The 23,726-nt window shown below is 42.7% G+C and overlaps 6 protein-coding genes across 9 annotated transcripts; 2 read left to right on the top strand and 4 right to left on the bottom strand.

The window, feature by feature from the left end:
* Window positions 1-1,109: 1,109 nt before the first annotated feature.
* Window positions 1,110-2,235, bottom strand: LOC116355061 (protein ATP6V1FNB). Its single transcript, XM_031798276.1, has 3 exons — window positions 2,224-2,235; window positions 1,635-2,103; window positions 1,110-1,349 (listed from the first exon to the last, which is right to left on the bottom strand). Exons 1-3 carry the CDS (start codon window positions 2,233-2,235, stop codon window positions 1,234-1,236), a joined length of 597 nt encoding a protein of 198 aa, XP_031654136.1. The 3' UTR covers window positions 1,110-1,233.
* A 699-nt stretch (window positions 2,236-2,934) lies between these two features.
* On the bottom strand, window positions 2,935-6,049 carry zgc:193726 (uncharacterized). Of its 3 annotated transcripts, XM_020453156.2 has the most exons (8): window positions 5,895-6,049; window positions 5,728-5,784; window positions 5,595-5,636; window positions 5,190-5,225; window positions 4,994-5,014; window positions 3,745-3,801; window positions 3,585-3,641; window positions 2,935-3,434 (listed from the first exon to the last, which is right to left on the bottom strand). In XM_020453156.2, the coding sequence occupies exons 1-8, from the start codon at window positions 5,972-5,974 to the stop codon at window positions 3,296-3,298; spliced, it is 489 nt and encodes a 162-aa protein (XP_020308745.1). In that variant the 5' UTR covers window positions 5,975-6,049; the 3' UTR covers window positions 2,935-3,295. The 3 variants fall into 3 exon arrangements, with proteins under 3 accessions (XP_020308745.1, XP_020308746.1, XP_020308747.1); XM_020453157.2 differs by lacking the exons at window positions 4,994-5,014; window positions 5,190-5,225; XM_020453158.2 differs by lacking the exons at window positions 2,935-3,434; window positions 3,585-3,641; window positions 3,745-3,801 and adding an exon at window positions 4,257-4,781.
* Window positions 6,050-6,794: 745 nt separating this feature from the next.
* LOC109864515 (V-type proton ATPase subunit F-like) lies at window positions 6,795-8,469 on the bottom strand. The gene is made up of 2 exons (XM_020452360.2): window positions 8,207-8,469; window positions 6,795-7,810 (listed from the first exon to the last, which is right to left on the bottom strand). Exons 1-2 carry the CDS (start codon window positions 8,362-8,364, stop codon window positions 7,609-7,611), a joined length of 360 nt encoding a protein of 119 aa, XP_020307949.1. The 5' UTR covers window positions 8,365-8,469; the 3' UTR covers window positions 6,795-7,608.
* A 59-nt stretch (window positions 8,470-8,528) lies between these two features.
* On the top strand, window positions 8,529-11,028 carry LOC109864359 (ragulator complex protein LAMTOR4-like). The gene is made up of 4 exons (XM_020452092.2): window positions 8,529-8,771; window positions 9,100-9,183; window positions 9,305-9,422; window positions 9,541-11,028. Exons 1-4 carry the CDS (start codon window positions 8,769-8,771, stop codon window positions 9,636-9,638), a joined length of 303 nt encoding a protein of 100 aa, XP_020307681.1. The 5' UTR covers window positions 8,529-8,768; the 3' UTR covers window positions 9,639-11,028.
* An 838-nt stretch (window positions 11,029-11,866) lies between these two features.
* LOC109864358 (ADP-ribosylation factor 4) lies at window positions 11,867-15,449 on the bottom strand. The gene is made up of 6 exons (XM_020452091.2): window positions 15,249-15,449; window positions 14,453-14,533; window positions 13,503-13,612; window positions 13,230-13,301; window positions 12,769-12,894; window positions 11,867-12,580 (listed from the first exon to the last, which is right to left on the bottom strand). Exons 1-6 carry the CDS (start codon window positions 15,313-15,315, stop codon window positions 12,494-12,496), a joined length of 543 nt encoding a protein of 180 aa, XP_020307680.1. The 5' UTR covers window positions 15,316-15,449; the 3' UTR covers window positions 11,867-12,493.
* A 240-nt stretch (window positions 15,450-15,689) lies between these two features.
* gcc1 (GRIP and coiled-coil domain containing 1) lies at window positions 15,690-23,693 on the top strand. 2 transcript variants are annotated; one of them, XM_020452090.2, is made up of 3 exons: window positions 15,690-15,777; window positions 17,485-18,670; window positions 20,827-23,693. In XM_020452090.2, the coding sequence occupies exons 2-3, from the start codon at window positions 17,564-17,566 to the stop codon at window positions 22,201-22,203; spliced, it is 2,484 nt and encodes an 827-aa protein (XP_020307679.1). In that variant the 5' UTR covers window positions 15,690-15,777; window positions 17,485-17,563; the 3' UTR covers window positions 22,204-23,693. The 2 variants fall into 2 exon arrangements, with proteins under 2 accessions (XP_020307679.1, XP_031653158.1); XM_031797298.1 differs by lacking the exon at window positions 15,690-15,777 and adding an exon at window positions 16,318-16,608.
* The last annotated feature ends 33 nt before the right edge of the window (window positions 23,694-23,726 follow it).

Below are 23,726 nucleotides of genomic sequence, written 5' to 3'. Positions count from 1 at the left end.
GAGCACAGCCTGCTGTCCTGATGGGGCCCTGTGATGAGAGAGCATCATCAGACTAGGAATAAGAGGAGCTTGTAATTTCCTATTTGTTTGATAGCTAAAGTGCCAATGGAGTGAATTGCCATCGCAGGTCTCACATTTTTTTTGACAATATCTCCTCTAATGCTCTCTGTTACAATAGAGTATTGGCATTGATCTGTCTGTGAAAAAACAGTGGCACTCTCTGGAGGTCATTCTCCCCTGTGTTGTCTGGTGGTCAAACGCTGTGATTCAAGTAGAATCTTTGACTGACATAAGTAAGTAATAAATTGGGGTAGTTACATTTCACATAAATGCCAGCCTTTGTCCCTTGGGTTACAGTACATTGCTTTGAATGACTATTCATATCATTTCAGAGAGCCTTTCGACCAAACTGCCATATCACGTTGTCATGCTCACTGCTCTGTCTATTGTGAGGTGTGGGCTCCCCCTTGTGGTGACTGTACAAATAGTGGGTCTCTCTGCATTAGGGCTTTTTGAACAGGCAGAAATAGAATTCCGTAAGGAAAAGAGGAAACTCATTGTTATGTTGTATGTTAGACACATCAGAATAGTCTCTTTAATAGGCTACTACCTATAAAACTGTGGTGAGGGGATATATTTACCTCCCTCTAATTTAGAGAGAGGTGAGGTAAGGGGGCTGGTTGGCATGCATCTTTCCCTACACATTCAGGCACCTGTGTCAGGCCCTCAATTCCTCCCGCTGTTACTACAGTAGCAAACTGTAACAGAATCCACTCTATTCTCCGGGCTCAGCGTTGGTTCACTCATCCCTGACTACAGACCAACTCTCCTTGCCCACCTGTGGCAGCCAGGTGAAAGTAAACTGATCTGCCCACTTGTGAAAAGCAGGGCTTAATACGATACTAACCCAGCAGGTGAATGATTGATGACATTAGGCCATAGACTCATAGCCAACAGGGACAAAGGCCTGAGTGTCTGGTGGATAACTTCACATTGATCATTTAGTTACTTATAATTTGTGTGTGTTGAACAGTGTGTGTTGAAAGGGGGGGGGGGGGGGGGGCTTAGGCCAACATGGCAATATCCATCTCAAACTCCAGTGGTACAAGTTTCCAGAAACACCCTTTTATTTTACACATTCTATTTATCAGCTTAATTTTCGTCTTCACAAAACCATGCGCAGGCGTTGGGTCTGTATTGTCAGTTGAGTCCTGTGCGATCCGGTAGGCACCATCACGCCACGGTGTCTGAGGTGGCGGAGCGAGGGAAGACGCCGTTCTTGCGGAAAAAGCTCTCTTTCACAATGGCGTTGAGTGCGTACATCGGGACGTAGGCCTTGTTCATGTCACCTGTATTCAGAAATGGGGCGCAAGCAGGGACAGTTACCATGACAACTGGAGATAAGACATGGAATGTAGTAGAGCTAAAAGCTGGGCAGGACCATGATGTCACCCCCTGAATAGTTTTTCTACTATATGCCCCATTGCATGTGATGTTCCAGTTAATTTAGGCTATTTATACTTTAAACATTCCAAATCCATGAGTGGTTTTACTATGTTGCTAGAATGCCTGTTTAATTGGTTAATCAACAATTAAGCCTAATAATTTAAAAGAAAAACAGTTTGTTTTTTTACCCAGACCCCATCCATACTGCCAGTTGCTGGTTATAGGGTAGAGGTACTTGACCTCAGGATCCTTTTGCTTCCTGAGGAGGAGGTATTTGTAGCGTCCAGTCTCCTCTAACGAAAAGCCATCATACAGCACATCCCGAGTCTCTCCCGAAACCGGCCGCATCACATCAATAAGGACCTTCTCATCTCTACTTTTGACCTGCGCCCCATCTCTGGTCAGCGTTTTCAACGGTTTCGCTTCGCGTTGAGGTTCGTTGATTTGTGGCAGTTTCATCCCTCGTTTTTCACCCACCTTTTTGACGAGTTTCGGTTTGATCCAGTTATCTCGAAACCAATTTAGTCTGACAATTTTTTCTTTCAAAATAGCCTCCTTCCAAAACTCCTGTTTTTGAGAATCCATGTCCGCTGCTCTTCCCAAAAGCCAGCTAGTCTTCTTGCGGTTGAGGTTATGCACAACTGTCACCCAAATATCCTTTTATTATCTGGATACATTCAGCACCAATACAATCCCCATCACATTAAATGTGCAAGAGAAATTGCACGAGGTGTAGGAATGAATTTTCCTTCACCAAAATGTAAGCGCTCGTGAGACCTCTCCAAACATTTGCGTAACAATAGGTTTATTTCGTCACACCAAGGCCGGTTCCACCCTTTTGGGGGGCCCTAAGCGAGATTTGATTGGCCAAGCGGTCAATATTTTTTTGCCCCCCCCCCTCTTGAAATTGAAGACAAAAAATTTACATTTAATGGGAGATTCTTGCAATTCTACACATTTTGCCATGGGGTGTTGAGAAAATGTTGCAGTTTTAAAGCAAGTTGTCTGCAGTTTTACACATTTTGTCATGGGGCAGAGAGAATATTTAGCCATTTTATAATACATTTCATGCAATTCTACTCATTTTGCCATGGGCCAGAGAGAAATATGGTAAGCTACATGCTGTTTTAAAGCTACATTTCTGCAATTCTACTCATTTTGCCATGACTTATGCCATGCTAATGATATCTGAGTGAGAGTGAGTGACTAACAAAATCAATGGGGTCCCCCTGGAATACAGGCCCCTGACCACGTCCCCTGCGTGCCCGGTTGCTATTCGGACATGATTACTACAAGTTTAGATAACTGGCTAGACTAATTTACCAATCTAAAAATTGTTAGCTGGCATGACTAATTGAGTGACTGCATAATCACATTTCAAACTTGCATCTTGTGTATTCTAATATTCTAACTCTCAACAGTTGAGAACCCGATTGGGGGCCCTAAACAACCGCTTATGTCAAGCAGGCCCTGTGTCACACAATGACAAATATTTGATCATTTTCTTTATTAAAAGTGGATAATCTCAAATTAATTAAGAAGATATTTAGAATCTGTCTTTAATTAATAGCAACTTTTTCAGTTTACCACACAAATTACACCCTCTGTACAACTCCTCTCCTATTGTGTCCTCTCCTCCGTCACCAAGTGCTGCACATAAGCAATAGGCCGGTGGAGTGACTACAATATTTCCACATTTCTCTCAATCCTCTTCTCTTTCCAGATCAGTAGTGACAAAGGAAAGCTGACAAAGAAAAGTAATAGTTTAAGACAAATAGAGCACAGCCAGCAGCTCCTGAATGAGGCCCCAAATCACACTTCTTCTCATCTTCCTCCACTCCTCTTCCTCTCATCTCTTGCCATTTCCATGTGGGTCTCTGGTTGCCCCGCCTGCACTCTCGTCCCCGCCCTGGTTCAGTGCATGGCCCAGGTTAATCAGGGCACAGAGACTCACCACGCAGCCTGGAGGAGGTACTACATATCCGTGCCTAAAAAGAGTTGCCAAGAAGGACATAGGAAACATTGATTTCACTTCGACGATGTACAGTTTTGCAATGCTGTTTTGTCTTCCCTCCTTTAGAGATAAAGCTCCACCTACTGATAAAATGTATGATGAGTGATTGAATACACATACTTACAATGCAAGTTTTCTTTCCCTTATATTCTTAGCGGAAGGAGGACCGTTGTACCTGTGTCTGTGTGCAGTCGAGGGGAAATAAATGACTAATGACATATTGGAAAATGTGCAAAATTAAAGGGTTGGGTGCCTGTTTATAGTAATAGAATAAGGGAACTCACATAGTTAATGTTGAGTTGCTATCTGTCTCATTCTGACTCTGCATCAACTCCTCAGGCCTGTTGGCAAAAGAGCAACAACAGAGTGGGAGTTGAACTGTATCAGTATATATTTTCTATAGCAAACCCACAACGCTTTCCACCAACGATCTTCCTCACGTTGAGCCATACTCTGTGTCAGTGCTGTTCCAAAGAACACAGAGCCTGCGTGGATACACAGGGGATATCAGTAGTGAGTTAAACTACTCTGTCACTTCAAGTTATAGAACATTTCTTGTTTACTCAGCTGGGATTCATTGCCTACATACAGTATACATATAAAACACACACACATCAAGGCCTTTAGATTCAACAGAAGAGTATCACTTTAACAGTTACTCTGTCTGTCTGTACTTGGTTTCCCTTTGCGTGATTCTGCTCAACTAGATATTCATGGTTGAGTAATGCCTATCATTTTTTTATGAACCAGAGTGAGTGTGGATTGAATCAAGGAAAGTGCAGACAGACATTTATGATTCTATTTCTATGTGAAAAGCAGGCATTTATTGCATCACTCCTGGTTTGTAAAAAGCTTTTATTTGCATACAAAAGAAGTGAAGTATATTAGGTTTAGTCACTTTAAACAAAACAAGTACGTATTTGACATAAAGTACTCAACATATTGGATGTGATTTATGAACTATTACAATAGTTAATCTACTTTAAACTCCCCCCCCCCCCCCCCCCTAGCATTACAGTTTCCTTTTCATGCTCACAATTTACTTCAACTCTGGTGCATTTCAGAAATAGTTGTAGTGCATTTTTTCTTTTTTGTTAGAGAGCCACAACACCTATTACCAAGGTCATGCCGCAACCAATGTGATAACACGTGTTATTTAAAAAACGGTGTGCCAATTCAAGCTGTCCTGTGTCAGTGTCATTTTCTGCCTATCCCATGGGGGTCATTGGTGGAGGCGCCCGCTATCTCGTCCCCTTTCTGCAGGGCTGACCCCAGATTAGCGTTCATGCAGGTGGGAAGATAGCAGAGAGACAGACTGCCTCTGGGTTGAAAGGAGGGGAGTATCAGGTTAGTCTGGAGTGTTATGGGAATAACCATGTCGCTGCTGCTAAAGAAACAGTTAAGGTTATGTATATGCCCTATTACTTTAAGTGCAGTTGGACACACAACAGTTGGACACACACACACACAGGCTTGTGTGCTCAGTCAAATCATTCAATCGCATTGTACTTGCCTACATTTAGGGAGACTTACGGTATTGCATGGTCGTAATCCCTGAAGGAGAAAGAAAAAAAACACTAGATATTTTTGGAAAATGTGTGAGAATCCATAAAACTTGTTCTTTCAAAATCTAGCAAAATAAGATTGAAAAGAGTCAATCGTGTTTATACAGCTAAAGTACATGTGTTTGGCCCTCAGGGGCCATGCTGAGTTTGAAGAGCTGACTTACAATAATGGACTCATATTCTCCATAGGAAGTATAATTCTGTAACGATAGAACAAGATAGAATAACTTTGTTGGTCAATTGCACACAAGGTCCAACCAAAATTGTACTTCCACTTTTAACCCAACCCCTCCGAAAAGACACACACATGATTTTGGGGAGGTACGGGGGGCTGCCACACTGGGCGTCCAGGGAGATGTTGTTGTGGGGGGTTAAGTCCCTTGCTCAAGGGCATACCGGTAGGCAATGGCATCTAGGATTTGAGACCGGGGATTCAAACTGGCTTGCCTCTGTAAGTGCTAGGCTACTTGCCGCCCAACATGAGATGCAATGTAGTTGTTCTTTCTTCTAAATGGTTTACAACATTTGGTTTCAACAAAATATAAATATAAACGCATAAATATACTCACTGAAAGGGGAAGGGAATCTCTGTTTCATTCGACATGAAGGGTCTGAAAGAGCAAAGCAGTATGTTGGTCTCACTATTCTCACATTTAGTCAAACACTTCCTAGTTTTTAGTAGTATTAGAACCCAACACTCACTGTGTAGATTTGGCCACTGTGTCATTGAGTTGAAGAAGACTCTCATTTTCATATTGTCTACAGAGGGAAAAAAATGCACATGCCTCACAGGTTACAACTCCATCCATCTATTCAGTCATCCATCCATACAACCTCTAATCTCCTATTTCCACAGATAGATATCTTACCTCTGAGTGCTGTTGAAGGGGACTGGGAATCCAAAGACGTAGCCCAGGAGGAGGACACCGAGAGACCAGGCAGGGATCATCTGTTCTCCGGAAGGGATGTCAGGTCTGTGAAAAATCCCCAGTGTTCAGGTACTGGTTCATTCTGGGAGGACCTCTTATATAGCTTACTGAGCACCTCTTGGCAACCCTTCCATATCTTCCACAGAGCTGTGTTTGTGTGTTGGTGTTTGTCCTTGGTTCAATGAAGAACATGGGAGAATTGAAGGACTCACACGTCCACCAAGATAAATGATGAGGCCCGTCACAAGGTTGTTCAAATATTTGCCAGTTGGTTCACAGCATCCGTGTGTGCAGGCCCCCACATACTGTAATACATCAGGTTCAGTCTCAGGGTCAGGCTTTAATCATGGGAACCACTCTGAATCAGATTTATTATCAGGGTTAATATACTGAGCTTTAAGTTTTTTGGAGAAAAAAAATCTGTGATTGAAGCTTGTCCTCCACCACTGGCACAGATGCTGGGAAGTACTTCACTTCTGCCTAAACTATGCAGTGAGATGTTAAACAAACGGTGGCTTTATGGGAACTTTACCCTACTTCCCAAAAGAAATGACCTGGTCAAGTCACATCATCAGGAAAGCTTGTATCTCTTTTACAGACAGGGTTGGAGACAGGCATAGTTGCTAGTGGGGTTTCATTATGACTGACATGTAACATTCTTGTTTTACTTCAGGCTACTAGCGCTATAAGACCTTAGAATCCACATACAGTATGAAATAATGAAGTCTTCCAAGCTAACACACAGGGAATTGTTTGGGCTTTTGTGAGATTGTGAATAGTGTGATTGACTTCTAATGTCAGTCGTGCTGGTCTTAACATGAATAACTTACACAGAACAGGTTGGGACAGAATCATTTTTATTTTTGTACAGATATAAGTTAAAACTGTCACAACTGCAATACATCACGACATTTTGCTCAAACACTGTTGTTTCAAGCTGTGACATTTGTTTGTATGGATCTTCTGTTGATGAGACGTACAGTACTATTCCCCAATCCACAGGGTACATGTCACCAGATGATGAAATGCTACATTACAGTTTAAGATACACATAGGGAATGTTTCCATAAATTACAAATGTGACATTAACACAGACACAGCCATGGTCACATGCATGATCTGACAAATGTTACACTCCCTGAATTGCAGATGACCATCCATGATTCTTTGCTGAGAGGTCTTATGCAAGCATACTCTCCCCAAGGTTGTGACAAAATGAAGCAAGCATTTGAAAATCAGACTGGATGAGACCACAAGATACAGTACCTGCATAAGATTTCGTACAACATGAATAACCCGGAAAGGCATACAGCAAAACAATTCAACCATCAATGTGGTCAATGAATATTAATAGTATAATGTTCCAGTCAAAGGAATGAAAAACTAAATATTACATCAAACAATTCAACATTGGGTCTGGAGAAAATGCATTGCCGGCTGGATGGAGCAAGACCCTGGCAAGAGATGAGTTGGACTGTAGGTACCACATATGGCCTCATGTCAATATGGATAACACATGAAACTGCCACCAGGCCAATTCATTCTTTACAGCTTTTCATGGTATTACACAAGATAACTCATTTAGGATCATGACAGTCTCCAAAATCCCCCTCTTCCATCTCTGTCCCTGCATCTTTGGGTACGTGTTGTGTGGTTATCGGAAGTCCTCAGCAGAGAACATGCCCTTGGCCCTGCGTAGGATTGAGTCCTTGGAGGCGTCGTATGGGTGCTCCTTGGAGGGTATCTCCAGCACGGCAGGGATGGACTCCATGTGCTGGTCGATGGCGTGACGGATCATCTCTGCTATGAACTGGTTGATCAGGATGATGCCGATGTCATTGCGGGTCAGGAAACTCCTAGGGGGGGAACATAACAGAAGTAAGTAAATTAGAGAGATGATGACTGAACATTACAGTGCAGGTCTTTAAACAGCAAAAAAACAAGGTATGTTGTCCAGCAGTAACTTATATGGATTGAAAGAGATACTAGTAGTATTTCAAGGTGATATGATTAATCAAATCGCGCAACTAGGCCTAATGGAATACAGATATCATGATACCACTTACCTACAGATTGTAGCACCAGATAATGTTATTTATACCCCCCGCTCATTTTCGATTTTACCAATGCAATTACAAACATAATAGAGCATCAACTGTCTTCACCCTGTGTGCAAACAAGCGCACAGTTTGTCTGCTTTTAGCTATTTATCTTCGATCTCAACATTTGGTAGATAGCTGGCTATAACTTACTTGAAGGTCTCCTCTATCTCTGCGATGCTTGTCTCCTTCTCGACCACCAAGAAATTCGGGCTACGATTTTTATTCAGCTCGCCAATGCCACCGAGTAGGAACCCGGTACACGTGTCTTCATCACCAATGACGGCAATTAATTTACCTCGCCCAGCCATTATTAAATTCTACAAGATAAAACTGCAAAAAACAAGCAATGACTGGATTGTCTTTCCTTCTCTGAATCACGAAACTGTCAGCTGACCAGTACTTCCGCTCTTGATGAGCTCTTTGGAGATGTCAGCTGTCACAAAACGCAGATAGCGCCATCTACTGGTCTATATAATTTTCCACATCACGAAATGGCGAGCAGGAAAACATGACCTGTCTATCAATGACAATACAATACATTGAATAGCTTTCAATTGTTTTGTAAACGAAGTTGTGGTTTTGGGTTTATGCCTCATCAAAGGATAGAATCATTCTATATCGGAGTGGCGTGACGTCACATCAGCTGAGGAAGTTACGTGAAAAAAGAGGAAACACTTCAGATGGGCTTCCTCATCGGGCAAAACAAGTGAAAATGGTATAAACTCTTATATTTTGCTTTACTGATATTCTGTGACGTTGTATTGTGTAAAAGCTAAGTATTCGGTGGTCCATACTGTTGCGTCAGCTACATTGTAGCCTATTTCGTGTGTACTTTTGTGAGAGTGATAGTTTTCTGGCTCCGATGTCTCGCTAACTAAGCTGTAAACACTGATTCTTTGTGGCCACTTCTACTATTGACAAAAGCAGAGTTGATGCAAAGTTAATCTCATTTGAGCCTTGAAAACAGTGTTTGGTGGCAGGTAATTGTACCTCTGCCACAGATCCGAACATGTGTCCATGTATGTCATTTTTTTGTGTTTTAGACTACTAGCGCTCTGACACAGGGTCTGGAGAGGATCCCTGATCAACTGGGATATTTGGTGATCAGTGAGGATGGCGTATTGGCAGTATGTTCACACAAATATGCGTACATGTATGTCCTGCCCTGGTAGCAGCTTAGATAAAGCCCAGGTTGCAGCACGCCTATCCTCCACTCCATCTGACTCCCTGTTACCCCCCCTCTCTCAGTCTGCGGGGGAGCTGGAGAATGATGAGCACACAGCTGGGGTCATAATGCAGATGGTGCGGACAGCATGTCACTTCAGACTGCAGGGTGCTGTTGAGCCACCCTTCAAACGCATGTCAGGTAAGTCAGACAACACACCTGGGACCTAGGGTCACTCACTCGAACGCACATACACACGGTATTGCTGTTACCAACATGCTGTTCTAACCAGACCTCCTTGTGTTCTATTTCTTCACAGTCATGCTAGAGGACTATGTGTACACAGTGACCGTGTCTGGTCAGAAGGTGTTTGTGGTGAAACGTCAGAACAACAAGAGGGAACATGTAGTGGTGTAGAACCGTGTAGTGAAGATGGGTTGGGAGGACGAAGGACATCACTCCAATCAATTCACACAGGACAGGGACTCTGTAATCCACTGAACTGTTTTGTTCCATTCCTAGTTATATAAGGTTTTAGAACAACAGAAGAAAGCACATATGAAGTTGTACTGAACAAAAATATTAATACAACAGGCAACAATTTCAAAGATTTTACTGAATTAAAGTTCATAGAAGGAAATCAGTCAATTTAAATAAATTCATTAGGCCCTAATCTATGGTTTTCACATAAGTGGGCAGTGGTGTGGCCTGGGAGGGCATAGGCCCACCCACTGGGGAGCCAGGCCCAGCCCATCGGAATGAGTCCCCCCCCCCCCCCCCCCCTGTCTGCATTATTACAGACAGAAATACTCCTCAACACTCCCCATTCCCCTACTCAGATGATCCCGCAGGTTAAGAAGCTGGATGTGGAGGTCCTGGGCTGGTGTGGTTACACGTGGTCTGCAGTTGTGAGGCCAGTTGGATGTACTGCCAAAATCTCAAAAATGACGTTTGAGGTGGCTTATTGTAGAGAAATGAACATTACATTCTCTGGCAACAGCTCTGTTGGACATTCCTGCAGTCAGCATGCCAATTGCAGGCTCCCTCAACTTGAGACATCTGTGGCATTGTGTTGTGTGACAACTCCACATTTTAGAGAGGCCTTTTATTGTCCCCAGCACAAGTGTAATGATCACGCTATAGCAATGATCACGCTATTTAATACACTTCTTGATATGTCACACCTGTCAGGTGGATGGCTTATCTTGAATGGGCCAAAATATGCATGTCAAACTGCATGTCATCTTAATTGGTAACTTTGTAATGAGAAATGGAACAGAATAGTGCCGTGGTGTATTAGTCCCTACAGTATGTGATAATGAATTGTTGGTTTCTGTGTGGCAGGTAGACTGGAATTCAATCTATTCAGTTTATAGTATCTGTGCACATGCTATTTAGTTTGAATGCTCCCTAATAACCCAGCAGGGTTTTGTTTAACATACTGAATGTTGCAGATAGAAATACCATGGACAGAGCTGACATCTTTTAAATACCTCTGGGGAATGTGTTATACTTAATACATTTATTTGTATTAATGTCATGCCCTACAGAATGTGGCTTGATGGAAATTGATATTTTCAAGGTGACTGCTGTTTTTTTCCTAACCTGTACTGAGTGTCATGTGTGCAATGTTTATGTAATTGCTATCAGTACTAATGTGTGTATATACACATGCAGTGACTTTTATCGTGAGCTATTGTCGTTACATGTTAAATTTTCTGAAATATTTAGGGTCCTTCTCTAAATGAAATAACTTGCTTTTTACTATTTTGATTATCTCAAATAAAGCTTTGCTTATAAACACCCACATGCTTTGAACTTGTTTATAAATGCCTTTTTAAAGTTGCACTATGCTGAAATCACTCATAGCCATATCCTGGTTGCTAAAATTGTAATAGTTTGCCTAATTTCCGTTTGTGACAAAACCATAAAGCATAGGGTGGGGAATCATTGTAGCATTTAAACTTGAAATCTTTTTTCCATAACCCAAAAATATTTTTTCAGCTGTTGTAAAAAACTGAAAGTAAGATGCAAAAACTAAATGGAAGGTGAAGCATAGAAAGTGAACAAATCTACTGCGTCTTGGCTGTATCACATTCAGCTGTGACTGAGAGTCCCATAGGCAGGCGCACAATTGGCCCAGCGTCGTCCGGGTTTGGCCGGGGTAGGCCGTCATTGTAAGTCATTTGTTCTTAACTGACTTGTCTATTTTTATTTAACTTGCTTTCAATGAATTCCATATCTTTAACTTACATCTGTGAATTTGGTCAGGTTCCCAAAAAGTTACACATTGCAGCTTTAAAGCAAGTCATAATGAAAATATCTAAGTAGGATTTTAATCTGAAAATTAAGAGGGAATGTAAATTGGCATGGAACTGTTTTTATAAGCACTTTAAAGCAGTTTACTTTCCCAACTACACAATTTCCCCCCAGGTTTAAATGTACTTTTCAAAGTATCAGAGTTGTTGATAAACCTAAGAATCTGCTCTCTTTGCTTAAAACGTACAAACTAAAACTGAACCGGTTGTTAGGGTAAAGTTATGAAACATGCACAACTATTTGAACCAGGGCCACATCTCAAGATTCTCCATTCCTTCATGACCAACTATGTCCCACCTCGCACTCAGAAGACAATGTTTCAACAGTTGAGAAAAGAAAAATTACATTTTATTGCATCATAATGGCCTTTGAAATGACTGAAGGTCCTGCTCTCTTCACATTGTCTAGGAATGGAACTGGCCTCCAGGTTCAGCTCCCTGGACTGACTCAGTCAGGGAAGGCCAGAGGGGTTTTGCATCCAAAACCCCGCCCCTCCCCCATATACTGTTTCCAACAAACTCCCGGTATCCAAATAAACCCCCCCCCCCCCCCCCCCCCACCCCCCAAAACCTAGTGGCCCACCCTTCCATTCCTCAACGATCAACATCCGCCCGCACACAACCATCATGTGAATCTGTTTTTTTTAAAACATGCAACTTAAAACAATTTTACTGTTGAGGACATTGGGTGGCATAAAGGAAGAAACAGTCTAAGAGACATCTGCAGGTTTGACAATAATGGGAATAAAAAGGGAAGAATGATGAAAGAAGGCTTCAGAACAGGAACTGATCACAAAGTCCATAACTGCAAGTTCTACCAGACAGACACACTGATCATTTTAAAAGTTGCAGTTTTTTTTTTCTTCTTCCATTGATGAAATGCTCAGCCAGCACCCCTTCTCTTGCTCGCGTGTACAGATCTCGTTCGCTCCGGTCCTGCGATTTCTCCATTCTTTAGCGTTTCGACAGCTCGTTGGAAAGCCAGTCCAGTCCTTCGTATAGCCCAGTGCCCTGGGTAGCACAGGTAGCCTGGACATGCCACTGGAAGGAGAGAGACATAATGAGTTGCTGTACATAAAAGCCAGTAATGTCATACTTATGAATAACTCTGCATTGCCAGTGTATACTACATGGACCACATTTTTATCTGGTCAGAAATACATTTTACTGTACAACTCTTTGGAAGGACTGTTAAAGTGTGTGTGCATGAGAGAGAGATATATGCTCACAACTCTGCTGCGCAAGCTCTGCAGGCCCAGTTTGTCTGTGAGGTCGCTCACTGCCATAGCGTTGGGCAGGTCCTGTTTGTTTGCAAACACCAGCAACACTGCCTCCCTCAACTCATCCTCCTGCAGCTGTAGAGAGATAAATATTTTAGAAAATTGGTAGGGAGAACAAGGGGAGGAAAACATTTATGGAGGCAGCCATTGTCAATGGGAAACCATTGGCCACAGAAGGTTGTGTGTGTCAACATGGATAATGAATGGATGATGAATCACAATCAGTCACAATGGCAACTATATAAATAACACCATTACTTACCACTGAATTACTGTATATTTTCCCATGTCAACCATGAGCTCAGTTTTAGGTTCCTTTTCACAGTAATATGGTAAATGCCAACACAAAAAGCATACTGTTCCTTGACCAAAAACAGTATCTTAAAAATAGACATGTATGCAACACTTACCATTTTAGACAGCTCCTCTGCCGACTCTGCTACTCTCTCTCTGTCGTTGCTGTCCACTACGAAGATAAGGCCCTGTGAAGTCGAGGTTCAAAAGTCAGGCTACTGTTATGTACTTTGTCTATTCTATATATTCACCTAGCTATTAAGATAAACAAGGGTTATTTTGACAGGGTCCATTCTGACACATATTGATTCTAGCACTATTTGTATAGTTGAATTAAGATATCAAAGATATGCTATGATGACATCACTGCTGTCACAGGTGTGTCATACCTGCGTGTTCTGGAAGTAGTGCCTCCAGAGGGGGCGGATCTTGTCCTGACCGCCCACATCCCACACGGTGAAACAAATGTTCTTGTACTCGACAGTCTCCACGTTAAAACCTGCTCAGTCACCAAAGAGCGAGAGAACGCATCAGCAACAGGAATTCACAGAGACTAGATCCAGAGTCACCAGTCTGACCTCTACCAGCATAAACAGCTCCGATCTAGATCATTATGCTAGAAATAAGTTTCTGTATAAAATGGTGAGCTAATTAAAACCAATTTGCAATAGGAGTGAACTATTACCTGTAGCTCAAATTGAAAAACGATGGAATGGTGACCCAATTCTGTCTATCTGATCTCAGGTGTGACAAACCATTATTTTCTTCCCTACTTATTTTGTCTAGGAGTTTAAACACGTATGGACCAATCTGCTCCATCAAAAGAGCCCACTCACACAGCAAGCCCCAACAGCTCTGGAGCATGGAGGCAGTGTAGCCATCTACTGTTCTTTGTCCCAGAACTACGGTTATGCAAGGCTTAAAACCATTCAGCTCCAGTTCTATACCTCACTGTCATGTCCAAATGTTTTATTTTTTGCTGAAATTTGAAAGACTGAATTGTTGAGTGCACAGCTCTGTATGGACCTTGTTTAATGTTCATGGAAATGGTCAATAAGGTAGGCCTACATTCCTGAAAGATTTGGCTCAGTGTGTGTGTGTGTGTCATGCTACATCAGTCACAGGACAAGACATCAAAAGAAATCTTAATCATTTGCCCACAAGCTCCATGAGAAAGCAAGTCACCCATTTAAATCAGATTACTGTGAAGAGATGCTTTTAAAGAGTCTGCCCTAAAGACAGTCTGCCAGGAGCTGAGAGGGCCCATGTTGTGCATATGGTTGTGTATGCTAGAGATCTATCCATCTTTGGCTCTGGTCATAGCCAGAGTTCTTCTTACCAATGGTTGGAATTGTGGTTACAATCTCCCCCAGCTTCAGTTTGTAGAGAATAGTGGTCTTTCCAGCAGCGTCCAAACCAACTACAGAAGAAAAGAGTAATGTCAAACTTCTCAATCGTAATAAATCCATATCGATTTTTTTTGTATTGAAAATAAGTAACCTACCAAAAAAAACAATCAAGACAAACGTATTGTCATGAAAGAGATAGGCATCTATTACAAAACAGGTCTGTCTCCGTGTCAAATGAAATCCCTCTGACAGCTGTCAAACGGCAATGATTTGGAAAAAGTATATAAATATATAGGGTAGAATCTGAGCCTTTAGCTCAAATTAAGAGCAGCATCCACAACCCCAAAATATAGGCTGTCCAACACATAGGTGTACACGTTATGGCAAGAGGGATGGACATGATTGGAGACTAGATGCGTTGTATTGAAAACTATAGACCTATTAAAAGAAGTTCACTACATCTACCAACTTGTATAGACCGGAGATCTGACGTAGCTAAGCCATTTGTTGGTATTAAGTGAACAAACTACCAGTAATTATTGTGCAATAGCTAGCCATTTTCCGTCTAAGCCTGAGTGTTATCCTAGCTCGTCTGTGTTTTTACTCCAATTGCTCTCAAACGAGTAATGTTTACGTTACAAGACATGTGAACAGGTAGTTTACTATAACTAATATGTCACAAAAAGCTAAGTACATCCCTGATATGGAAACCCCCTCCCACTAGCTAGCTAACGTTAGCTAGCAGCCAGCTAGTTCCTTGGCCAGGTTGATAAGAGGATTGCTCACCCATAAGTATCCTCATCTGTTTCTTGCCAAAAAGCCTGGAAAATATCGATGAAATTGTGAGCCCCATGGTGTGAAAGAGCTCCGCGTGACGATAATAAAATAGAAAACCAAAGGTGTTTATTGTAACCAGACAGAGAGTGGGTGCAGCTTCCCTTTCGCAGTCTTCTCAGATGCCACGTCCAGGCCAACGCGGAATATATGACGTCAGGGCTTCCACATAACTTTATTCACAGACTCTCTCCTTCATTTTTGAACCATGTAGCTGTCGTTTATTGAGCTTTCCATTGTACAGTGCATATAGTGTACAGTATCAAAATACGAAAATATACAGAAGTCGTTCATTGAGAATGTTGAATACAGAGAATCTTCTCTGTATTTGACAGCTAACGGATTATTTCGACCTTCGCAAAATGGCCGATTTTAAAGACTGCTTCTAGTAAAAATAAATTTCACATTTAAAAAAATCCCACTGTGAAGAACAGGAAGTAGCTTGGAAAACCGTCGTTTGTTGACACGTCGTATTCCGAATGTGAGTTTACTTTAAAGTTATGACATTGCACATCCTGATTATATTAGTGTAATTTTGATTGTACATTGATGTATCGAACTGGTTGTTGCAAATTTTATGCTGTCGAGGAGGGCGAGAGAGAGGTCTTTCGCGAAGACCATTCCAGATTGTTGTGTAGTTTAGCATAGCTAATGTTAGCTATCGAATAATACATTATTATTATTTGCAACTAGTCTGCCCATGTCGGTTGAAATATGTCTTGTAAAGTAAACAGACCAGTAGACAACACGAACACAGAGTGCTTCAGAAATAATTCATACCACTTGACTTATTACACATTTGTTACAGCCTGAATTCAAAATGTATTAAATAAAAATAGTCACCCATGTTTTTTAGAAAATTTGAGCACATTTATTGAAAATGAAATATAGAAATCTCTCATTTACATAAGTCATTACAGCCCTTTGCATGACACTCCAAATTTACATCAGGTACATCCAATTACCTTTGAACAACAACAACAGATGTCGCTGCAACTTGATTGGAGACCACCTGTGGCCAATTCAATTGTTTGGATATGATTTTGAAAGAAACATACCTGCCTAATATAAGGCCCCACAGTTAACATTGCATGTCAGAGCAGAAACTATACCACGAAGTCCAAGGAACTGTCCATAGATCTCAGAGATAGAATTGTCATGAGACATATATCTGGGGAAGGGTATAGAACCATTTCTAGAGTGTTGAAAGTTTCCAAGAGCACAGGGATCTCCATCATTGGGGAAATGGACAAGAATATGGGAACAACCCAGACTGCCTAGAGCTGGCCGTGCAACAAAACTGAGCAACCGGGTAAGAAAGACCATGATCTAGGTCTAAGAGGTGACCAATTACCCAATGACCACTCTGACAGAACTACGTAGTTCCTTGACAGTCTCTGCAGCACTTCACCAATTGGGCGTTGGGCAAGACGGAAGCCACTCCTGAGAAAAAGACCCAGATCATACGGCAAAAGATTCAGTCGTCTGCTGAGATACAAAGTTAACTATTTGGCCTGAATGCAAAGTGCTGTGTCTGGAGAGAACCAGTCATAGCTCATCACCCGTTAATTGAGCCAAATACAGGAAAATCATTGAAGAGAACCTGCTTCAGAATGCAACTGACATTAGACTGGGGGAGAATTACGTTCCAACAGGACAATGATGTCAAGCATACAGCCAAAGCAACACTGGAATGGCTTCAGAACAATCATGTGAAAGTCCTCGAGTGGCCCAGACTTGAATCCCTGTGGAAATTTTTGAAGATTGCTGTTCACCACCATTGTCAGAGTTTGAGAAAATCTGCAAAGAAGAATGGGAGAAAATCTCCCAAATCCAGATGTGTAAAGCTGATTGACTTAAAGCTGTAATTAGCCAACAAAGGTGTTTCTACAAACTATTGATTCTGGCGTGTGAATACTTATGTAAATGAGATGTCTATATTTTATTTGAAATATATTTGCAAACATTTCAAAAAAATAAATAACTTAGTCTTCATGGGGGATTGTGTGGATGGGTGAGGGGGGGCGATTTAATCGATTTTAAATTTGGTTTGAAACACAACAAAATGTGGAATAAGTCTAGGGGTATGAATACTTTCTGAATCCAATGTATCTTTGGCACTAGCATTAGCTTGCTACTGTTTTATGATGCTGTCTAACAATGGTTCCTCTTACTATATTCCATGCAGGGTTTTTGTTTGAGCCAGTAATCATGGATCCCAGTTGGAAGTCAAGCAACTGAAAATAAAACCAAGAACCCACTGAGCCATGGAGAAGTTTGGGATGAGCTTTGGGGGTGGCCCCAGCAAGAAGGAGCTTGTGGACACCATAGAGACTCAGAGAAAGCAGATGGTCCAGTATCAAACACGCTTCAAGGATGTGGTCAGGGCCTACAAGAGCCTGCTGAAGGAGAAGGAGGCTCTGGAAGCTAGTCTGAAGGTACTGACTGTCTCCCAGGAGGTTGACCTCAGCCAGCGTGGAGATGACGGCTCTGCCAGTGGCAGCCATTTGACCTCTGAATTACAAGATGATCACTGCTCCATGCACAGCGAGGACAGTCTGGACACAGCAGCCTCCGCCGACACTGCTACCAGCATTACCAGTGGGAGCACCAAGGGCGACCAGGCTGAAGAGGAGCAGGGTAGTAGCCCAGGAGAGATGGGGGCGACCGGGCCTGGAGGCCCCTCAGTGTCCCAGAGGTCTGAGGAGGCTAATGGGTCAGAGAGCGGTATCAGCTCCAGCAGTAGTGGAGGGTCTGAGGTTCAGCAGCACCTTACACCCCCACCCACCTTGTCTATGGAGGTTGACCGGAGGGTTCTTCAGCTGAAGACCCAGCTGACCACCCTGACCAGCTCCCTGGCCACGGTCACGCAGGAAAAGTCCAGGATGGAGGCCAACTTCCAGGCCGACAAGCGGAAGATCAAGCAGGACATGGATGAGCTCCAGGGGAGGCTGGAGGAGTCCAGGAGGCAACATGAAGCCGAGATCCATGCCTTGCATGAGCAGCTGGCGGAGAGCAAGGCTCGGGTTATAACCCAGCAACATGAGAGAGAGCAGGAGCAGGGTGACCACGCCCACATGCTCAGAGAGCTCCAGAAATTGCTGCAGGAGGAGAGAGGCCAGAGGCAGGATGCCGAGCTTCGGCTGGAGGACGCCAGGGTGGTCCTGCTGGAAGTCACACAGGCCGCAGATCGGGGGCACGATTATGAGGCCCGGCTAAAAGAGGTGACCCAGCAGAGGGAGGAGATGAGGAGGAGCCTGCAGACTGCGGAGGCGGAGAGGAACAAGCCAGACCCCCGGGTGGAGGAGCTGCAGAGGGAGCTGACGGCACTCAAGAACCACTTTCAGCAGCAGATGCAGCATGAGATCAGAAAGGTATGGTCATGATTAGGAAAGACTGTACAGTAAATCCATTTGAATTCAATCACATTTGAACAGTATTTAAACAACACTTCCCATGTATGTTTCCTCATGGAGTAGTAGTCAGAAAGGGACTCTTTGGACCTGAATGCCAAAATATTCAGGAGATAAAGGTATTCAAAGTGACCCATTTTTCATACAGGCAATTCAATGGTAACGGAATTACGCTATGACTCTGTTTCACTTTAAAATGTATGCTAAACAAGACCGTTAATTTCCAAGTTTAACATTCCATACAACTCGATGCACAAGGACTACTTTGAACAATTTACACAGAAAAACTGGAAGAACTGTGCAAAGTTTGGTAACAGAATTACAGTAAAATCTCCCAGTTTTTTTATATTTTTTATGCGACAACATTTTCCAAACACTGTTAAATATCTGCTCTGAATTAAGATTCAAAGATGTCTGCAGAAAGAATGGGGTGTCGTGCTATGATGACACCTTTTAGTTTAACAAAAAAAAACTTTGTTATTGAACTACAGTAGGTGAAGTGGATTTACACCGGTCCCTGATCTATACAATCCAGAAATGCATAATTATGGCTATGAATATCATTAATTTCCTGGTGATGTATCCTGAATAGATACACGAATGTGAACATGCATAATATCTTTCTTTTGCACATTTGGGTATTCTACACACTGGCTATTATTATATTGAGCTCTGCCCCCAAACAAGACTGCATTTGGTTGGTCTTTATCCGACCAAATCTGAACCAATCATAGTCTTATGTTTGGACATCACAGTAGAGTTCAGTTCAGTACAATGAAGTACAAAATACTGTTCTTTACTGTACTGTGTGCTCTTCTGTACTGTCCAAACTTGTGAAACAGAAGTCTATGATTGGTTCAGATTTGGTCTGGCCAGGGCAGACTGACCAAATTTCAACAACTTTTCAACGTCTGAGGACATCTGGTGCTCAGTGGTCGGTGCTCAGTGGGCGAGGATGCTTTTTACAGTAAATGGAAAGGGGGCAGGTGTCAAGAGTCGGGAGATTGTAGCCAATTCAATTGCAGTAATTCTGATAGATTTTTCAGTAATTCCATTACCGATTTGGTAAAAGAATAACGAGTTTGAATCGCTTAATTCATTAACAAACTGATATCAGTAAAAACCTAATTGGTACCTAATTGGTAGGTCTACCTGGTTAGTTCTGTTAACTTTCATTATCCTCCCTCATGAGGGAGAGAAATTTGAAAAATATCTTTATCAGAATTACAATGCACAAGGCAATGTTTATTAAATTTACAGAAGATGATGCTTATTAAATTTACAGGAGGCAAATTTATCCAAAATGAAATGTTTATATTAGTTGGCAGCGGTCTTTACGTCAACATTATTGTGTTTTAAGACTTTTTCTAGTAGATTTTGTCTGACTCCTTTTCCATTTGTTTGACCAGATATCAAAGCCTTTGCTTATTCCTAATTTGTAGGGTGGAAAATGGTTGAAAAATTAGGTCTAAGCTACAACATATGCAAATATGAAAAAATATCTGAGTTTATGCATATTTATATAATTAACGATTCAGGATAAAAAATAAAAATAAAAAAAAATATGTATTTAAAAAAATCCTCCAAGAAATTATGAAATAGTTTTGACAACCCTGTTTTTAAGCTTTTAAATGATATCAATCGCGACAGTTTATTTTCCAGTGATGAAAACATGGATGTCTCGGGGTATGCAAAATAGGTCAACTTTGAGCAACTATACAACTATATCTCTGGACTATTTTGGCATTCAGTTTCAAAACGTCACTTTCTGAACACTTTTATAATGGGTAAATATGTATGAAATGTTTCCTTCAAACCAAAAGGGGTGCTGTCAGAAAGTGATTGAGTTCAAATGGATTCACCCGGCACTGATTTTTAAAATGTATCCTGTATTAAGGTGAATGACTTGAACATATAAAATATTTGATGATCTGAATTTTAACAATGTATTCAACAACCCTTTGACCTCTTGTATTAGAAATATCTTGATCAAATATAAATGCCATGGCAGAGAATAACATGGCATTATAAAGACACTTGCTTTTCAGGGAAACTGTTGTCTTCCATTGTCTATTTATGTCTCATGGCTGTCGTGCCTGTCCTTCCTCTATCTGCAGGTGTCGCAGGCAGAGGAGCGTCTACAGGAGCAATCCCAGCTGGAGGAGGGCCGTGTGGCCAGCCTGGAGTTGCGGGTGTCTGAGCTGTCTGAGCTGCTTGGGGCCTGCGAGAAGGCCCGGCAGAGGGACCAACAGAACGCCCACCGGCTGAGAGAGCGCATCCTGCAGCTGGACACGGAGAACAAGACCCTGGCCATTGCCGCTTCCACCCGGGGATCCCCGCTGGACCTCAGCATGGACGAGGCCAGCCTGGATGTGAATGTGCTGAAGGAGCGCCTGGAGAAGGTGAAGAGGCTTCTTCTGCTAGCCACACAGAAGAGCCATCCAGAGCAGACCATGGAGATAGAGAAGCTGGCTGAGATGGAGGGGCGGCTGGGTCAGGGGACGGGCAGTGGGGGGGAGTCGTCAGACGGGGAGAAGGCCTCGGCGCTTTACTACCAGCAGGAACTGCGGCAGCTGAAGGAGGAGTTTGAGCGCTACAAGGTGCGGGCGCAGGTGGTGCTGAAGAACAAGAACGCTAAAGACTGTAGCCTGGCCAAAGAGCTGGATGAGGCCCGTGACCAGCTGGCTGAGCTCAAGGAGAAGTACATCAACCTGCGTATCCATGACGACGAGGCGGCGGCCAAGCACTGCCGGGAGCTGGAGGATTGTCAGCAGGGGATAGGGATGCTGCAGCAGGGTCATAAACAGGAGCTTGACCAGGCTGAGGCCCAATACAGAGAGAGCCTCCTCAGGCTGGAGGGAGAACTGCACCGGCAGAGGGACCGCACTATGGCCCTGCTGCAAGAGAAGGACCAGGAGCTGGAGAAGCTAAAGTCTATCGGCTACAGTCTTGCTGGTTACAGAGGCCACCACAGCGACGACGGAGACACAGGGGCGGACTTCAGAGCGACTGCGGACGTCGGCAGGAGTAAAAACGCCAACAACATGGACGACACGGCGCAGGAGGAGAGTGACATCATCACCCAGGCGTTGCGGCTGGCGGGGCCCAACGAGCCCACGCTCCTCCTGTACGCCGAGCAGCTGGCGAGAAAGGAGGTGGAGATCGGCTCACTGCGGCGGCAGAAGCATCGGCTGGAGGAGGACGTGCACCAGCTGCAGGGGAGGCTGATCGCCAACGGAGAGCGTTATGACGAGGAGGTGGCTGAGCTCCGCAGCCAGCTAGACAAACGGCACAGGGACCAGGGCAGGGAGGGGGCCAACCTGGAGTACCTCAAGAACGTAATCTACAAGTTCCTCACCCTTCAGGACACTAGGGGGCGTCAGCAGACCCTCACAGCCATACTGACCATCCTGCACTTCAGCCCTCAGGAGAAGCAGGCGGTAGTCAAACAGCACCAGAACCAGGCGTGGTGGACGGCAGGGATGAGGCGATGAGTTCTGCAAATAATGAGAACTCATTTGAAACATTCCTCAGACAGTCAACAAGTGTGTTTTAGTTTTCCTGAATGAAGTCTATTTATTTTGGTGTGTTGTTTTCCCAGGATTCTGGTGTCAAATGAAATGGCTTTGATGCTGTTGACTACATTTTATTTTCCTCAAGACTTTATTCAAAAGGATTGCTTTATGTGTGAAAGCACACAACATTGGATTTCGCAATCTAATGAGTGGCTCTAGAAGTGTGGGTTTGTATTTGTCACTATGTGAAGCAGCATGTTTGGTTGTTTTGATTCTTTGATAAGATCGAATCAAAGCACGAGGCTCACATCTGTGTTTCCAGAGTTTCTGTCAAAAGGGAACCAAATATTGACTGTTCTTACAGAGGGATAAGGACAGAATCTAACTTATTGACAACCTCAGTCTTTATCACCTGTGTGAGAGTTGTTTTTCTCATTGATGATCTCCTGGGTTGTCCATCTCGGTCAAGGGACGTGCGCCACAGGAAGTAGGATCCTATCTAACACAGGTCCCAAAAGATTTGTCTTGAGTTTCCTCATCAGCCTTTGTTCACTAGTGATCTCCTGCTTCTATTTAATATTTAAACTATACCTCTGCATATATTGAAAATACATTTTCGATTGATCTTGGTGAGATAGATTGCGTTTACACCGGCAACCCAATTTTGATATCTTTCTACAAGTAGTTTTTTTGACCAGTCAGATCAGATATTTTACTAATAATTGGGATGTCTGTGTAAGCACAGCCATAATGACGTTAAAGGCAAGATTCCCTGTTCAAGCAGGCAGAAATACAGACGGGTATGATAAGTTTAGCATCATATTGAAATAAAACCAATTAGTGGGAAAAAAATGGGTAAAACTCTACATACCGACTGTATTTCTTTCTGTCTGCTTTGTAGGTCGAATTGCTCCGATAAACATGAAATGACCCTGGGAATCGATAGAACGTTGCTCAGAGATGCACAAATATGATAACATCTAAATGGGTAACTTTAAATCTTTCCTTTTTAATATTGAGCTACTATCAGTTTTAAAGGGATTATTCAGGATTTGGGCAATGAAGCCCCTTTATCTACTTCCCTGAACTCATGGAATCCATTTTTATGTTTCTGTCTGCAGTTTGAAGGAAGTTGCTAACTAGCGTTAGCGCAATGACAGACTTCCAGTCATCGCGCTAACACTAGGTAGCATTGGCTCGCTGAGCTAACTTCCTAAATGAAGTAATAAAAATGGTATCTGTTCATCTGACTCTGGGGAAGTAGACAAAGGGCTTCATTGCCAAAATCTCGAAGTATCCCTTTAATGCTAGATGTGTTGTACATAATTGTATGATAAAAAAAGAGAATACTTTGGTTGGTAATTACAGTATTTTCTAGTATACAGTTGTGTGGATAATACAATGTTTATTGATGAAATGCATATTTTTGATTCCCTCAACATGAAAATTAAACTTTCTTTCTCAGCGATTCTCTAAACGTGTGGGTGCATGGATGTATCACA

Source organism: Oncorhynchus kisutch, linkage group LG19, assembly GCF_002021735.2.
Source record: "Oncorhynchus kisutch isolate 150728-3 linkage group LG19, Okis_V2, whole genome shotgun sequence".
NCBI classification, from domain to species: Eukaryota; Metazoa; Chordata; class Actinopteri; order Salmoniformes; family Salmonidae; genus Oncorhynchus; species Oncorhynchus kisutch.
Note: the sequence above shows the minus strand (reverse complement) of the source record. Positions and strands in the feature narration are given on the sequence as shown.

What these genes read in the sequence shown, in the direction of transcription:
- LOC116355061 (XM_031798276.1), bottom strand. An exon ending in GCAGTATGGATGGGGTCTGG is followed by an intron (nt 1,350 to 1,634) that starts GTAAAAAAACAA and finishes TTCTGAATACAG; the next exon opens with GTGACATGAACAAGGCCTAC.
- zgc:193726 (XM_020453156.2), bottom strand. Translation starts at nt 5,974, where the DNA reads ATGATCCCTGCCTGGTCTCTCGGTGTCCTCCTCCTGGGCTACGTCTTT. An exon ending in CCCTTCAACAGCACTCAGAG is followed by an intron (nt 5,785 to 5,894) that starts GTAAGATATCTA and finishes TTCCCTCTGTAG; the next exon opens with ACAATATGAAAATGAGAGTC. An exon ending in AGGGAAAGAAAACTTGCATT is followed by an intron (nt 3,435 to 3,584) that starts GTAAGTATGTGT and finishes AACTCTTTTTAG; the next exon opens with GCACGGATATGTAGTACCTC.
- LOC109864515 (XM_020452360.2), bottom strand. Translation starts at nt 8,364, where the DNA reads ATGGCTGGGCGAGGTAAATTAATTGCCGTCATTGGTGATGAAGACACG. An exon ending in GAGATAGAGGAGACCTTCAA is followed by an intron (nt 7,811 to 8,206) that starts GTAAGTTATAGC and finishes TTCCCCCCCTAG; the next exon opens with GAGTTTCCTGACCCGCAATG.
- LOC109864359 (XM_020452092.2), top strand. An exon ending in GTGAGGATGGCGTATTGGCA is followed by an intron (nt 9,184 to 9,304) that starts GTATGTTCACAC and finishes CCCCTCTCTCAG; the next exon opens with TCTGCGGGGGAGCTGGAGAA. An exon ending in ACCCTTCAAACGCATGTCAG is followed by an intron (nt 9,423 to 9,540) that starts GTAAGTCAGACA and finishes ATTTCTTCACAG; the next exon opens with TCATGCTAGAGGACTATGTG.
- LOC109864358 (XM_020452091.2), bottom strand. Translation starts at nt 15,315, where the DNA reads ATGGGGCTCACAATTTCATCGATATTTTCCAGGCTTTTTGGCAAGAAA. An exon ending in AACCACAATTCCAACCATTG is followed by an intron (nt 13,613 to 14,452) that starts GTAAGAAGAACT and finishes GTGACTGAGCAG; the next exon opens with GTTTTAACGTGGAGACTGTC. An exon ending in ACTACTTCCAGAACACGCAG is followed by an intron (nt 13,302 to 13,502) that starts GTATGACACACC and finishes TCGACTTCACAG; the next exon opens with GGCCTTATCTTCGTAGTGGA.
- gcc1 (XM_020452090.2), top strand. Translation starts at nt 17,564, where the DNA reads ATGGAGAAGTTTGGGATGAGCTTTGGGGGTGGCCCCAGCAAGAAGGAG. An exon ending in TGCAGCATGAGATCAGAAAG is followed by an intron (nt 18,671 to 20,826) that starts GTATGGTCATGA and finishes CTCTATCTGCAG; the next exon opens with GTGTCGCAGGCAGAGGAGCG.